The sequence below is a fragment of the Mytilus edulis genome, chromosome 9 (genome assembly GCF_963676685.1).
Source record: "Mytilus edulis chromosome 9, xbMytEdul2.2, whole genome shotgun sequence".
In the NCBI taxonomy this organism is placed as follows: domain Eukaryota; kingdom Metazoa; phylum Mollusca; class Bivalvia; order Mytilida; family Mytilidae; genus Mytilus; species Mytilus edulis.
Window position 1 is genome coordinate 16,381,573 of NC_092352.1, and position 17,683 is coordinate 16,399,255.

The 17,683-nt window shown below is 34.1% G+C and overlaps 1 protein-coding gene across 1 annotated transcript; it reads left to right on the forward strand.

The window, feature by feature from the left end:
• Positions 1-1,701: 1,701 nt before the first annotated feature.
• LOC139487706 (gamma-glutamyl hydrolase-like) lies at positions 1,702-15,750 on the forward strand (the record flags this gene model as incomplete). Its single annotated transcript, XM_071272697.1, is given in 9 exon segments — positions 1,702-1,797; positions 3,297-3,399; positions 3,747-3,797; positions 4,310-4,394; positions 5,596-5,734; positions 5,971-6,077; positions 6,925-7,018; positions 14,334-14,474; positions 14,909-15,750. Coding segments are annotated over 9 exon segments (933 nt in total). The 3' UTR covers positions 15,040-15,750.
• Positions 15,751-17,683: the final 1,933 nt, after the last annotated feature.

Here is a 17,683-nt window from a genome sequence, read left to right on the forward strand (position 1 = left end):
TTTAAACATGCACTTGTAAGCTTGAAGCAAAAGAAAATATATTCATTAGTTTGTTTGACCAATTTGCAGTAAGTATGTGGATTCAGATTAGTTGTTGTTTTCACTCTGTGGGTAAGATAAGATATTTTAATTCTTGATAATTAATATCTGTGGAGTTTTATAACTTGAAACCTTACATACTTAGCCTTGTGCCATGATTCAGATGAAAAGGTCAATACAATTCAAGCTGCAAAAATAATTTCCTACTACATAATATCTCCTTTTATTCCTCATGTATACAGTGATGGGGGACATTTCACTAAGGCATTGCAATTTCATCTGCTGTGAAATATATACATACCAGGTTCTTCTAAAGGAGTAGGTTCAGTAAGACCCCTTTTTGGCCCCAAAATATAGCAGTTTTACAAAATTGTTTAATTGTAAACTTTTAGTTATTTTTTGGAAGGTATAATGCTACATAAATATGGGCATATTTTGGTATTACAATGCACATATATATCTGCAACTTGCATCATTAAGTCATGCTAAATTACTGAAATCTTCACAATTTCAGCATTTTTAATAGTTAAATTTTAGACGGTTTCCGTCTGAAATGAAAGTGGCTGCATTCGTGTTCATTCTTGATATTAAAGTGTAAGTTGTGTTTAATGATAATACATATTAACATATATAAAGGTCGAGGATGAACAGGGATTTTCATTTTTGACAAAAACAATATGAAAAGTGTCAGTTTTTGGCATATTTGATAGATTTTTCATATTTAAGCTTGAATCCGAGCATGTTTAATGAGTGAATCAGTTAAAATCTTTCATAAAAAATAATTGAATCAATTGAAATAGACATTTAAGTGTTTAAAAAGTGTCCAAAATCTTTCATCAGATGAACTTAAAATTTGAGGTCAAAACCAGCCCTTGCCGGACCTACTCCTTTAACTTTCTATATAGACATAAAATCAAATCTTGCGACTCAATTAAATAGCAATTTTAGTAAATGTACTTATTCATATCTAGTTGAATTATCTCCTTTGAGTTGAACATGATGCACTTGGCCTCATCTCATACCTTCTCTTTTGTTGAAACATTTAGATATAATCTTCCAGCTATTTAGTTGAACTACTGTATCACTAGCCAGTCAACTCTGAGGTTGTGAGTTTTAAAATCCAGCCCAAAGCAGGTGCACTTGACTCCAATCTTAATTGACTAAGAAAGTCAGTTCACCTACCAAGGTCAATGGTTCTTTTCAGGCTTTTCCTGCTTCCTTCTCCAAAAAATTATTCACTGCCCCAAAATAGAAGAGATTTTGGACAAAGGTCCAAGAGCATGAAGAGACAGTAACCCAACAAATTTATAAAAAGTCCTCAATAAACAGAGGCACTTGTCTCAGAAAAAAATTCCTATATACCTTAATATAACACAGGTATATAGGAAATTATTCTGAGACAAGTGCCTGTGTCAATAAAGTATCAACTTATTTTGATATCTTATAATCATGAATGTTATCTTTATCACTTAATAGACAAATAAGATTTACTTTAAATGTGATTTTGTAGATAAAATAACATAAGGAAGTTCCAACAGGTCACAATAAAACTAATAAGGCAAAAATATATTTATAAACATTTTGTATTTTCATTTCTTCAGGAAGTTGTTTTATTTGACTACTTCCTTTTATACTCTGATAATTATGCAGTGTATATTGTAGTTTGAAGTTTGAAGATGGGATGTTTTAAGATACTTGTATTACTTAACGTATTATGGCTTACAACCTTCACCACTGCTTATATAAGGCCTATAATTGGTATGTATATTTAAATCTTTTATAAGCTCAAGTTGGAATACATACATGATAGTATTAAGAATGAGGAATGTGTCAAAGAGACAACACTAGATCAAAGAGCAGAATAGCCCAAGGCCACCAAGGGGTCTTCAATGCAAAAAGAAAACCCTGTATCCAGAGACGACTTCAGCTGGCCCCTTATGGCAATGTATAATATGAATAAAAAGATTGATTGACAGATTGATTGTTGTAATAACAGCTACTTCAACACTATCATGGCAGCCAGTTTTTATTGGGGGAGGAAGCCAGAATGCCCAGAGAGACCAACAGACCTCTGGCAATCCTAGTCAACTAAGGCACCTGTCGCAGGCTATACTTTTTTCATACCCAGGCTTTTGGGGTGCCCTGTCTGCTGTCGGTCATGAACCTAAGAAAATATCTTGTCTGAAACCATTGGACCAAATGATACTTAATGTGGCCTACATTTTGTATTTCATAAAAGAATTCAAATGGCCCAAAATTGAATTATCAAGGCCACTATGGTAAAAATACCTCATACAGGCAAAATGCTAATAATTGTCAAATATATTAAAAACAATGATAGATAGAGGCAAACTGACAAGGTTAAAGTTCACACTTGTCAGACTGTGACTCAGACATGTCCAATGCTCCAAATGGGAGTTAAATTGCCCTTAAAAACAACTTTCGACCGATTTTAAGTTTTTAACATATTTTAAGTTTGCATATTGTCATGCAACTATAATGTACCAAAAAAATGATGAAAAAAATATCTATAAAATGTGTTTTGTCTGTAACAACATCAATTGACTTCTATTAGTCCATAATTAGTCCATAATCAACCGTTTTTTTTTACATATTTTAGAATATCTACCTATATTATTAAACCCTTTTTTGGTACACAGAAACTGCAAAAATGAAAGATGATCAGAAATATAAGATCTTCAAAACTGTCAATCTGACTGAAACTGGCAATACTACTTAGTTAGATGACTTTTTATGCCCCGCCTACGATAGTAGAGGGGCATTATGTTTTCTGGTCTGTGGCTCCGTTCGTTCGTTCGTCCGTCCGTCCGTCCGTCCGTCCGTCCGTCCGTCCGTTCGTTCGTTCGTTCGTCCCGCTTCAGGTTAAAGTTTTTGGTCGAGGTAGTTTTTGATGAAGTTGAAGTCCAATCAACTTGAAACTTAGTATATATGTTCCTTATTATATGATCTTTCTAATTTTAATGTCAAATTAGAGTTCTGACCCCAATTTCACGGTCCACTGAACATAGAAAATGATACTGCGAGTGGGGCATCCGTGTATTGGGGACACATTCTTGTTGTCCTTAAATTACAATACTTGACGTATTTCTGAAACACCTATGTGTTTTGCTTATCCAATTTTTTAACTGTTTGTCTTTTGATTTCTTTTGAATGCACTAACAATAAGTATTAAAAGTTATTGTTCAAATGAATAAATATGTAAGAAGTCAACACATAAGAATATTTTAAATTTACAGGTGTTGTAGCTCAAAAGTCTTCTGGTGGTCATGGTGACACCGGAATACCAGCCGACTACATTAAATGGATAGAAAGTGCAGGAGGTGGTGTTGTACCAATAAGGTAAGAGACATTACAAGCACTGTATTTTAGTTACCGGTACATCAAATATAACTATGTGCAGCATTGAAGTAGAAAAATTGTGATCAAACAGAAACATTTGTTTTAAAAAAATCCCTTCCCCTTAGTCCACATATGGACTTGACTATAAATCTATTTTAAAATCTTAAAGATGTATTTTTTTATTAGTTGTTTTATGTTAGTGCTTACTTTTTTATTTGCTAGAACAGTCTTTTAAAGAACCATTGGTGTAACTATGAAAAAAATGTACATTTGCTTAATGTAAAATCTGGGTAAGATGGATAAAATAATCCTCTGTCGACTGCACTTATTATTTTTTTTAATTACAGGGACAAAGAACCTGAAGAATATTATGAAAAGATGTTTAAATATACTAATGGGTAAGTTAGAAGAATATGTTTAGTTTTTGCCTTAATTTCTGTCTTTTCAGTCCGCCTCTTGAAGAAATATAAAAGAAATGGTAAAACAATGATGCTTCAACTTGGAGTAAGTTGAAAAAGGTCAATAATTATTGAATATACTATGGATTCATTATTATTCATGGGACACAATTTTTCTTGGAATTTTGGATACAAGTGAACCACAAATTTCAATGTTCAACAAGCTACAAAGTTTCTACAAGCTTGAATGTAGATTTTGTCCAAACCACGAAATAAAATATCCATGAAAATGCAGTTTTTCCTCAAACCATCAAAAAATTGTTACATGTACCGAGGAAATAAATGAATCCACAGTATACAATTGATAGGCTGTCCCAAATCAACTGTGTCATTTTCATACTTAAACCCCACTGCTAAAGATGTCCTGTTATATCATGTATTTTATAAAATGATTTGATGAGTCAGCTTGATTAATAGATTGTCAGTAGATTTAATATTCTATCTCATTTCAGAGTACTGCTTCCAGGAGGTGGTGTAGATCTGTTTACATCAGGCTATGCCAATGCTTCAAGATACTTCTATGAGATGGCACTGAAGGCATGTACCCAACACTTAAAAACACATGTATATTATAAATACTGTGAATTCAGAAATGTTTGGGATATTTTTTTTATCATTTTAAGAATTGCAGCTGGATAAAAAGTTATATATTAAATTTTGATAGCATTATTACTATGTAGCATTTTCTTGAAATCACAAATATTTAATCTTGCTTGTTTGTCTATGATTCAACAATCGTAAAAATAAAAACATGCAACTGTTTACAGTATACTTAAAATTGAGAATAAAAATGGTGAATGTGTCAAAGAGACAAAAACCTGACCAAAGGGCAGAAAACAGCCCAAGGACACCAATGGGTCTATAACACAGCATTTCGCAATAAAAACCCATTACTACTATGTAGCATTTTTTTGAAATCACAAATATTTAATCTTGCTTGTTTGTCTATGATTCAACAATCGTAAAAATAAAAACATGCAACTGTTTACAGTATACTTAAAATTGAGAATAAAAATGGTGAATGTGTCAAAGAGACAAAAACCTGTCAAAAGGGCAGAAAACAGCCCAAGGACACCAATGGGTCTATAACACAGCATTTCGCAATAAAAACCCAAACCCAGAGGTGAGCTTCAGCTCAGTGTTGGATTTAGAGGGGGGCCCCCCTTTTTTTGGAAAAATTTGGTTGATTATATAGGGAATCACTGAAGCATGACCAGAGTGGGCCCCCTGTTGGGCAGTCAGTGGGCCCCCACTTATGAAAATTTCTGGATCCGCCACTGCAGCTTGCCCCTTAACAAAAATGTGTACTAGTTATGGGAATATGGACATCACACTTAATTTTAAAGCATATAAATGAACTAAAATTTTGAAAAATACAAGACAAACAAATGCCAGAGGCTCCTGATTTGGGACATGTGCAGAAATGAATGTGGAAAGGGGGGGGGGGGGGGCAATTCTTATGGTGTTAGAATATATCAAGTTTATTTATGTCTATTTTGAAGTTAGTATGAAAACAGCAGGTGGTTTTGCATTATTGGAACAAAAGTAATACGTGGTTATAATGATGCAGCAAAGTTCCTTTTCCACATTTTTCAAAAAAACATATTTCGTGCCATTTTCAAACACTGGCATTTATTTTTGTGTAGACGTCATATAATTGTTAGATCTATATATTTTATTTTTATAATATAATAGATACATGATAGAATCTTATCAGGGTTTTGAATTCCTGTTTTAGGCATATGATAAAGGTGACTATTATCCTGTATGGGGAACATGTTTAGGATTTCAAGAGTTATCTGCCCTTACTGCAGGAGTATTGGTGACAACAAATGCCAGTGTATGGGATAAGTCTCTTCCATTGAATTTAACTGAAGGTAAAATCTTAACTTTAATCAGTCATTTCCTACTGAATTGGACGATAATTTTGTGAATTGCATTCAAAAATATTTCATTGAACCATTAATTTTGAACTTGTTCTGTGATCTTCAGTTACATTGTTGTATTTTTGTTACAGAAAAAAAAAACAGTTTTGCAAAGGTAAATAGAAGATATTAGATAAGATTAGAATCGGAACTGATATTTTCCCTGAAACCATTTATATATTTTTCAGATTACAAAGAAAGTCGTATGTTTGGTAATCTTCCTGATGATGTGAAGACCTATCTAATGAAGGACAATGTAACACCTAACTTCCATGCATATGGTGTTACAACTGAGGTAGGCAATTCTAATGTGATAAAAAGTTCAGGTATGTAATTATAATGGTGTAACAATTTCAGGTAGGCAATTCTTATGTGATAAAAAGTTCAGATATGTAACAGTTCAGGTAGGCAATTCTAATGGTGTATCAGTCTGAAAAGCAATTCTCACTGTCTAACAGTTCAGGTAGGTAATTCTTACGGTGTAAAAGTTAAGGTAGGCAATTCTTACAGTGTAAAAGTTAAGGTAGGCAATTCTTATGGTCTAACAGTTTAGGTAGGAAATTCTAATGGTCTTAAAGTTATGCAATTCTTATGGTGTATCAGTTCTGGTAGGCAATTCTTATGTTTTAACAGTTAAGTTAGGCAATTCTTATTGTGTTGCAGTTTGTGTAGGCAATTCTTATAGTCAAACAGTTCAGGTATGCAATTCTCATTGTGTAGTACATCAGGTAGGCAATCAAAGTATGTAATTCTCATAGAAACAGTTCAGTTAAGCAAGCCACATCGTATAACATTTCAGGTTGAGAGTTCTTGTTTTTAACAGTGCCAGAGGGGCAACTCTAATGGATTGACCAGTTTGTGCATGCAGTTCTTATGGTGTAAGAGGTTCAGTTTAGCAATTATTTTGCGATTCACAGTGCATAAAAAGTAACATTACAGATTGTAGGAAATTTTAATAAATTTGTTTGGCTTGAAATAGTTTTCTTAACATGGACATTTTTATTAACCTTAAAATTAGTTTCTTGGAAACATAGCAAAACGTTTTTGCTCTACAAATATTCAATCAAGGGAAATTTTGAATGTAACATTCTGCACTTTATTTTCTTCACATTGAATTGAAGAAAACACATTATCTTTTTTAGACTTACAATAGTAACTCCAGACTAAAGAAATTTTTCAAAGTGTTGTCAACAAATGTAGCTTCAAATGGAAAAGAATTTCTCTCTACAGTAGAAGGTAAATTTTATCATCCATGTATTGAGCATTATTTGTTTTTATGATTTAATTTATAATTATACCCCCGCTTTAAAAAAGGGGGGTATACTGTTTTACCTCTGTCTGTCCGTCCATCAGTCCGTCCGTCCGTCAGTCAGTCCGTCCCATGAAACTTTCGTCGCATTTTTCTCAGGAACTACACATCCACCCTTCCTGTAATTTGGTATCAACATTTATATATGTCAGCCACACCGTGTGATGCGTTTTCAGATTCATCACTTGACAACTTCCTGTTTACCGAACACTTGTCTGATTTTACACATGATAGCCAAGTTGAAAATTTTCGTCACATTTTTCTCAGGAACTACAATACAAGGATTTCTGAAATTTGGTTTCAGGATTTATATAAGTCAGCTATACCGTGTGATGCGTTTTCAGATTCATCACTTGACAACTTCCTGTTAACCGAACACTTGTATGATTTTACACATGATAGCCAAGTTGAAAAATTTCGTCACATTTTTCTCAGGAACTACAATACAAGGATTTCTGAAATTTGGTTTCAGGATTTATATAAGTCAGCTATACCGTGTGATGCGTTTTCAGATTCATCACTCGACAACTTCCTGTTTACTGAACACTTGTATGATTTTACACATGATAGCCAAGTTGAAAATTTTCATCACATTTTTCTCAGGAACTACAATACAAGGATTTCTGAAATTTGGTTTCAGGATTTATATAAGTCAGCTATACCGTGTGATGCGTTTTCAGATTCATCACTCGACTACTTCCTGTTTACCGAACACTTGTATGATTTTACACATGATAACCAAGTTAAAAATTTTCGTCACATTTTTCTCAGGAACTACAATACAAGGATTTCTGAAATTTGGTTTCAGGATTTTTATAAGTCAGCTATACCGTGTGATGCGTTTTCAGATTCATCACTCGACAACTTCCTGTTTACCGAACACTTGCATATTTTTACACTTTTAATATTATCCACTTGCGGCGGGGGTATCATCAGTGAGCAGTAGCTCGCAGTTTCACTTGTTGGTTACCCGGTCCATTGTCACTCCAAGTCGGTATCAGCATCAAAATATCTTCAGTTAAACTTCAACCCTCCATCAAGGAAATCATCGTGAGCAACACAAACACTGGAATATCATTTCACCTGAGAGAAGTAGATATGATCAGATATATCATAATTATGCAGGTGCTGTTTGAATGATGCTACATAAAAACGGAATCAACTGACCCTCTTGGTCTATTTCTATATGTAAACTTAAGGTATAAAGCAGACATATACAATAATATGTCATTAGGGCCGCGCCAAAGGCGGGTCGCCCTATAGTGATCAGTCTGTCCGTCCGTCCGTCCGTCCGTCCGTAACACTTTGTGTCCGCTCCATATCTAGAGAACCGTTATGATTTCATACTTTATACTTTACATGTTTATTAACCACCACCAAAGGGCGTGTCATGATGTATGTACAACTTCCTAGGTCAAAGGTCAAGGTAAAAAAACTTTGGTTTCAGTTGACAACCCTGTGTCCTGTGGTGAAGATTGTGTCCGCTCTATATCTTGAGAACCGTTATGATTTCAAAGTTTATACTTGACATGTATATGAACCAACACCAGAGGGTGTGTCATAATTTATAAACAACTGCCTAGGGCAAAGTTCAAGGTCAAAAACTTTGGTTTCAGTTGACAACCCCATGTCCTATGGTAAAGATTGTGTCCGCTCTATATCTTGAGAACCGTTATCATTTTTAAGTTTATACCTGAAATGTATATAAACCAATATCAGAGGGTATGTCATAATTTATGTACAACTTCCTAGGTCAAAGGTCAAGGTCAAAAACTTTGGTTTCAGTTGACAACCCAATGTCCTATGGTAAAGATCGTGTCCGCTCTATATCTTGAGAACCGTTATCATTTCAAAGTTTATACTTGACATGTATATAAACCAACACCAAAGGGTGTGTCATAATTTATGTGCAACTTCCTAGGTCAAAGGTCAAGGTCAAAAACTTTGGTTTCAGTTGACAACCCAATGTCCTATGGTAAAGATCGTGTCCGCTCTATATCTTGAGAACCGTTATCATTTCAAAGTTTATACTTGACTTGTTTATAAACCAACACCAAAGGGTGTGTCATAATTTATTTACAACTTCCTAGGTCAAAGGTCAAGGTCAAAAACTTTGATTTCAGTTGACAAAATCATGTCCTATGGTAAAGATGCAATTTTTTAATGCACATTATTCACAGAGGGGCCCACAGAGATGGCTCCCATCTCAATGATATCTAGTTTCTGGTGTAAATGATCATTTGTTAAAATTTATTTTAAGTTTAAACATGCAAGATATAATCTTTAGGAAATGCCTTTTCAAACCACAACAATCATCAGCCCTCAGATGTTTTTAGGATTAACAATAGCAATCAATATACTGGACAATTGATCTGTCAAATGAATTACCACGACGACATTTTTATGATTTCAATACAGATTTATATCAAATCTATCAAAATTGAAAAAAGTCCGGTAAACTGGTTAGCCTTTTTGGTATTCGGTATTCAGTCGTTCGACCGATTAACCGGTTAACCGGTTAACCGTTGACAACACTACTTCAAACCATAACAATCATCAGCCCTCAGATGTATTAACCTTCAAACCACAACAATCATCAGCCCTCAGATGTATAAACCTTAAAACCACAATAATCATCAGCCCTCAGATGTATAAACCTTCAAACCACAACAATCATCAGCCCTCAGATGTATAAACCTTCAAACCACAACAATCATCAGCCCTCAGATGCATTAACCTTCAAACCACAACAATCATCAGCCCTCAGATGTATAAACCTTAAAACCACAATAATCATCAGCCCTCAGATGTATAAACCTTCAAACCACAACAATCATCAGCCCTCAGATGTATAAACCTTCAAACCACAACAATCATCAGCCCTCAGATGTATAAACCTTCAAACCACAACAATCATCAGCCCTCAGATGTATAAACCTTCAAACCATAACAATCATCAGCCCTCAGATGTATAAACCTTCAATTCACAACAATCATCAGCCCTCAGATGTATTAACCTTCAAACCACAAAAATCATCAGCCCTCAGATGTATAAACCTTCAAACCACAACAATCATCAGCCCTCAGATGTATAAACCTTCAAACCATAACAATCATCAGCCCTCAGATGTATAAACCTTCAAACCACAACAATCATCAGCCCTCAGATGTATTAACCTTCAAACCATAACAATCATCAGCCCTCAGATGTATAAACCTTCAAACCATAACAATGATCAGCCCTCAGATGTATAAACCTTCAAACCACAACAATCATCAGCCCTCGGATGTATTAACCTTCAAACCACAACAATCATCAGCCCTCGGATGTATAAACCTTCAAACCACAATAATCATCAGCCCTCAGATGTATTAACCTTCAAACCCCAACAATCATCAGCCCTCGGATGTATAAACCTTCAAACCATAACAATCATCAGCCCTCAGATGTATAAACCTTCAAACCATAACAATCATCAGCCCTCAGATGTATAAACCTTCAAACCACAACAATCATCAGCCCTCGGATGTATAAACCTTCAAACCATAACAATCATCAGCCCTCAGATGTATAAACCTTCAAACCACAACAATCATCAGCCCTCGGATGTATTAACCTTCAAACCACAACAATCATCAGCCCTCAGATGAATAAACCTTCAATCCACAATAATCAGCAGCCCTCAGATGTATAAACCTTCAAACCACAATAATCATCAGCCCTCAGATGTATTAACCTTCAAACCACAACAATCATCAGCCCTCAGATGTATAAACCTTCAAACCACAATAATCATCAGCCCTCAGATGTATAAACCTTCAAACCACAACAATCATCAGCCCTCAGATGTATAAACCTTCAAACCACAATAATCATCAGCCCTCAGATGTATAAACCTTCAAACCACAATAATCATCAGCCCTCAGATGTATTAACCTTCAAACCACAACAATCATCAGCCCTCAGATGTATAAACCTTCAAACCATAACAATCATCAGCCCTCAGATGTATAAACCTTCAAACCACAACAATCATCAGCCCTCGGATGTATAAACCTTCAAACCACAACAATCATCAGCCCTCGGATGTATTAACCTTCAAACCAAAACAATCATCAGCCCTCAGATGTATAAACCTTCAATCCACAAGAATCATCAGCCCTCAGATGTATAAACCTTCAAACCACAATAATCATCAGCCCTCAGATGAAAAACCTTCAAACCACAACAATCATCAGCCCTCAGATGTATAAACCTTCAAACCACAATAATCATCAGCCCTCAGATGTATAAACCTTCAAACCACAACAATCATCAGCCCTCAGATGTATAAACCTTCAAACCACAATAATCATCAGCCCTCAGATGTATTAACCTTCAAACCACAACAATCATCAGCCCTCAGATGTATAAACCTTCAAACCATAACAATCATCAGCCCTCAGATGTATAAACCTTCAAACCACAACAATCATCAGCCCTCAGATGTATAAACCTTCAAACCACAACAATCATCAGCCCTCAGATGTATAAACCTTCAAACCACAACAATCATCAGCCCTCGGATGTATAAAACTTCAAACTAGTGTTGTCAAATCGTACACTTTTGCCTAACCGGTTACTCGGATAATCGTTCGACCGATTAACCGGTTAACCGGTAGTTTTAGTTGATGTTTGAAAGCCTTATCAACAGAACCCTACACATAGATATAAGATGTGGTATGAGTGTCAATTTGACAACCTTTCATCCAAGACATAAATACGCTTTTAGAATTGAAGTTTTTCATTTAGCATTATAAGGCTTGTCCGTGGGGGTTCCTGGCGAAATTTGACTTTTAATAATCAAATACACCGTATCAACTAAAGCGTTTGTTCAGATTGAAAAAAAAAATCTTAATCTCGTATAATTGAATATGTCATATGTCTGAAACCGATTATTCTTTCCTTTTCTCTTATTGTCTCCGAAAATAATGTGGTGTGTTTCAATTTGAAATGATTAATTATAAAAAGAGAAGATGTGGTATGATTGCCAATAAGACAATTCTTCTCAAGAAACCAAAATGACACAGAAATTAACAACTATAGGTCATCGTACGACCTGTTTCTTTACTGTGTTTGCTTTTTTCTTTAGGCGTGTTATTCGTACGTACACCTACATTAATTGAGTACATGCACATTGGTTTGCATTTTACAATTTTTTTTAATGTAAAGTAAGACTAACCCTTGCACTACGGAGGTTGCACATTTAGATGTAGGTTTACACAATATTAGATCAAAAACGAAATAATGAAGTAATTAGTAAAATTTAATCCATTACTGATTTAAAGTTACTGTTAAAAAAACATGTATACTAATTATGTTTCTTTAAGATCCTGCCCCGAACTCTAATCAATTTTATGTTTTTAGGATTAACAATAGCAATCAATATACTGGACAATTGATCTGTCAAATGAATTACCACGACGACATTTTTATGATTTCAATACAGATTTATATCAAATCTATCAAAACTGAAAAAAGTCCGGTTAACCGGTTAGCGTTTTTGGTATTCAGTATTCGGTCGTTCGACCGATTAACCGGTTAACCGGTTAACCGTTGACAACACTACTTCAAACCATAACAATCATCAGCCCTCAGATGTATAAACCTTCAAACAACAACAATCATCAGCCCTCAGATGTATAAACCTTCAAACCATAACAATCATCAGCCCTCAGATGTATAAACCTTCAATTCACAACAATCATCAGCCCTCAGATGTATTAACCTTCAAACCACAACAATCATCAGCCCTCAGATGTATAAACCTTCAAACCATAACAATCATCAGCCCTCAGATGTATTAACCTTCAAACCATAACAATCATCAGCCCTCAGATGTATAAACCTTCAAACCACAACAATCATCAGCCCTCAGATGTATTAACCTTCAAACCACAACAATCATCAGCCCTCGGATGTATAAACCTTCAAACCACAATAATCATCAGCCCTCAGATGTATTAACCTTCAAACCACAACAATCATCAGCCCTCAGATATATAAACCTTCAAACCACAACAATCATCAGCCCTCAGATGTATAAACCTTCAAACCACAACAATCATCAGCCCTCGGATGTATAAACCTTCAAACCATAACAATCATCAGCCCTCAGATGTATAAACCTTCAAACCACAACAATCATCAGCCCTCAGATGTATAAACCTTCAAACCACAACAATCATCAGCCCTCAGATGTATTAACCTTCAAACCACAACAATCATCAGCCCTCGGATGTATAAACCTTCAAACCACAACAATCATCAGCCCCCAGATGTATAAACCTTCAAACCACAATAATCATCAGCCCTCAGATGTATAACCCCTTCAAACCACAACAATCATCAGCCCTCAGATGTATAAACCTTCAAACCACAATAATCATCAGCCCTCAGATGTATTAACCTTCAAACCACAGCAATCATCAGCCCTCAGATGCATAAACCTTCAAACCACAACAATCATCAGCCCTCAGATGTATAAACCTTCAAACCATAACAATCATCAGCCCTCAGATGTATAAACCTTCAAACCACAATAATCATCAGCCCTCAGATGTATAAACCTTCAATCCACAACAATCATCAGCCCTCAGATGTACAAACCTTTCAACTACAATAATCATCAGCCCTCAGATGTATAAACCTTCAAACCACAACAATCAATAGCCCTCAGATGTATTAACCTTCAAACCACAACAATCATCAGCCCTCAGATGTATAAACCTTCAAACCACAACAATCATCAGCCCTCAGATGTATAAACCTTCAAACCACAATAATCATCAGCTCTCAGATGTTTAAACCTTCAATCCACAACAATCATCAGCCCTCAGATGTATTAACCTTCAAACCACAACAATCATCAGCCCTCAGATGTATAAACCTTCAAACCACAACAATCATCAGCCCTCAGATGTATAAACCTTCAAACCACAACAATCATCAGCCCTCAGATGTATAAACCTTCAAACCACAACAATCATCAGCCCTCAGATGTATTAACCTTCAAACCACAACAATCATCAGCCCTCGGATGTATAAACCTTCAATCCACAATAATCATCAGCCCTCAGATGTATAAACCTCCACCTGATGTTCGCTATTTAGGTTTATACTGCTAGTTAGAAGAATTCGGTCATATATTATTCACAGTCTTTGTGTCAGTCTTATTTCTGCCAATTTTTCTTGTATTTCAGCACATAAATATCCTGTTTATGGTATACAATGGCATCCAGAGAAAAGTAACTTTTTATGGAACAGTAGATACACTGGATTAGTACATGACTTTCAGTCTATAAGGGTCTCACAACATATTGCCAACTTTTTCATCAGTGAAGGTATTTATTGATTTGTATGTTGATTGAGAATGCACAGTTGGAACAAGGGATATGATTATTATGATTACTTAAAACCATAATTATTGAGCATTTACTACAATTTTTAACATAAAAAATACAGCTACAAAAACTTTTATGAAATAAAAAAATGTGTTACGATTTCAAATGATACCACTATCGAACACAGAACAGAGTCCATAGAAATGTATGATAAGCTTTTTAAAAATATCTACAAGCAAACAAAAAAGTTGTATTAATTTATGGGGCCATAATTTTGACACAAGAATAGAAGTCTTCGTGCAACATATTAAAACTAATAAAGGTTGATAAGTTGAAAATAAATACAAAGAAATATTGATAGATATAGTTTGTAAATTTGTAAATTTGATTTTAAAGAATTCACATTTTGTTAACATCTTTTTTTCTTTTTTCAGCCAGAAAAAATAAACACCAGTTCCCAAGTGTTGAGATAGAAGCTAAGTCACTGATTAACAATTATCCAATTTGGTATACAGCTGATTCTTCTTTTGAAGAGATGTATTTCTTTAACTATACAATTAATTAAATTATGTTTATGATACCAATCTGTGTGACTTTTAAACAAAGTCTTATAAACATCTAAATAGAAATTTAAACCAAAATATTTTTCACCAGATTTTAAGATGGATCACCTCAGATTGACTTTTCTTATAATTTACCAAAATGTAGGTTTAACCGTGTTATTTCAAAAGTATAATAAAAATAATGGTCACTGACTCACTGTGGTAATTTTGAGTAGATTATTCATGAAAAAGTTTTTTGTGAATAAAAAATAATCTATGAAATAGAATTTTGGAATAAATAATGAGAAGATAGGTTATATAAAATACTGTAAGAAAATAAAAATAGTATCCCTGGACTTATTTTCTTGCTAAAGGTATTAAATATTTCTTTAACATTCCTTTATAACAATTTTACTATTTGTTATCTCCCCTGAACAAATTACATTACTGTTTGAATTGTTTGCTCAATTGACTTTTTTTTCAAATGTAATATTAGCTTTAGTTATCCTTTTTGTACTGTTTTGTATTGATGTTCTACTTTATAATGAGAAATTGTCAAGTTTCTTTTATAATATAAAATATCTGTTTTATTGTATCAACATGTGTATGTTTCTCAGAAATCAGGTCAATGTAAATAATAATCAACAATCTTTTTTTGACTGTTTTATCATGTATTTGTATTAATTTTTTTTATAACTGTTCCTGTATACATAATATATAATATTTTACTTAAACTTGTATTTATTTTATTGACTATCAAGTACTGTTAATTCAAAAATTATTGCATATAGGTACATGTATTATTTCAATACACCTTATCGCTAATCCTGGCTGACCCGGCCGCTTGAACTTTTGACGCATACAACAATCACTTTTCTATTGTGGCGTCAGATATTTTGTTTTGTGACTTCAAAATTTTACGGGAACCTGTGTGATATTCAGTAATGGCGGACAAATAGCGATAAGGTGTATAGACCACTTTAAGTTCATCAGTCACCGGAAAAAACTCGTCAATTATGCATGCCTTTATGACGTCATTTGCCAGATACAGGGAATGACCTGTATCCCTGCACTATCAACGTTCATCAAGCGTCTTAGTCAATTATTGTCAATTATGAGAATTCATGAAAGTCATAAGAATGATCAAGAAACCTCAAATTAAAAAAAAATCATGAATATGTTTTTTTATAACTAAATGGATAGTTTTCATTATACAACTTATGTACATATACTTTTTTCTGAGGAAAATTATTTAATTTGTCCAATTGAAGAAGTTTATTTGTTTTTAATCGCTTGCTTCCAGGAAGAAATTCGTCGACATATTTTCCGTATGCATAGTGACCTGAGCGTAACTCTCCTCGTAAAAATCCTGGGATCGCAATACGCATGAATCTGTCATTAAATGATTGTACATGTTAAAACACGTGCTCAATACCCATGCTTTTTGTAATTTATTTACTATAAGGTGACAATCGGTAAACTTCAGCTTTAAAACACAGCATTTAATGAGCAGCCATATTTGTTAATTCATAACAGACAGAGAGAAAAAAATTGACGATTATACGATATATTTGCGTAAAAAATGACAAAATCGTGCACAGAGTTGTAAGTTTATGACATATACATGCATTGGTTCAAGAATTGGATAAACATTATTTTTCACCACTCACTGGTTTCATATGACTTTAATTTGCGGAATAATTAGTGCAATATATCATTATAGTTTTCCGACCACTCGCTCAACATTGGAAGGGAACTGACGATTTTCCTAAACGTACGAGAGATGTTCACTAAAACCAGAGTTTTCGACGGAAATGCAACTAACTCGAAAGTTGTCTATTGTTTGAAAAATGGACAAAATGTAAGATAAATTAATGCGATTTCAGGAAAATTTGAATACATATATATTTACTGTGGATTCATTTATTTTCAAGGTACTAATTTTTGTGGATTGGTGGAAAAACTTGCTTTTTCATTATGTATCAACTTCTTGAAAATTAGTTTTTATGTTATGTGAATTTCTCACTAATCAGTAAAAAGGAAAACTATATTTATTATATGAGTTCCTTGTAACATCTGCATGTCTGTTTGACAGGTTTCACCTGACCTCAACATCATTTCATGGATCTTTGAAAATGTGAAGTTTATGAGGTACTTGTAGTAAAATCTTTATCTTCCAAACTTTCAACTTTACATCAATGTTCATTAAAGCAGGTGAAACATTTCATTGTGTGCATTCTTTTTATGAAATTTTCTAAACAAGTGTGATTTTAGTCGCAGAAAGCTCAACATAGGAATACAGATCTGGCGGCAGCAGTGTTAGCTTACTTTTTAAAAGCTTTATATTTAAGAAGGTGGAAGACCTGGATGCTGCATAATTTGTATATAGATGCCTTATGTTACAAAGTTTCTGTCTGTCACATGGCCAATGTTCTTGACCCAATTTTCATGGTTCTGTGACTACTTGAAAAAAACCAATTTGTAATGTTAATTTCTCTCTTATTATTAGTAATAGGATCATGATCATCAGACAGTATTAACTTGACCTTGACCTCATTTCATGGTTTAATGAAAAAGGTCAAGTCCATATCTCAGATACTTTAAGCAATAGGTCTACTATATTTGGTGTATGGAAGGATTGTGAGGTTTACATGTTCAACTGGCAGG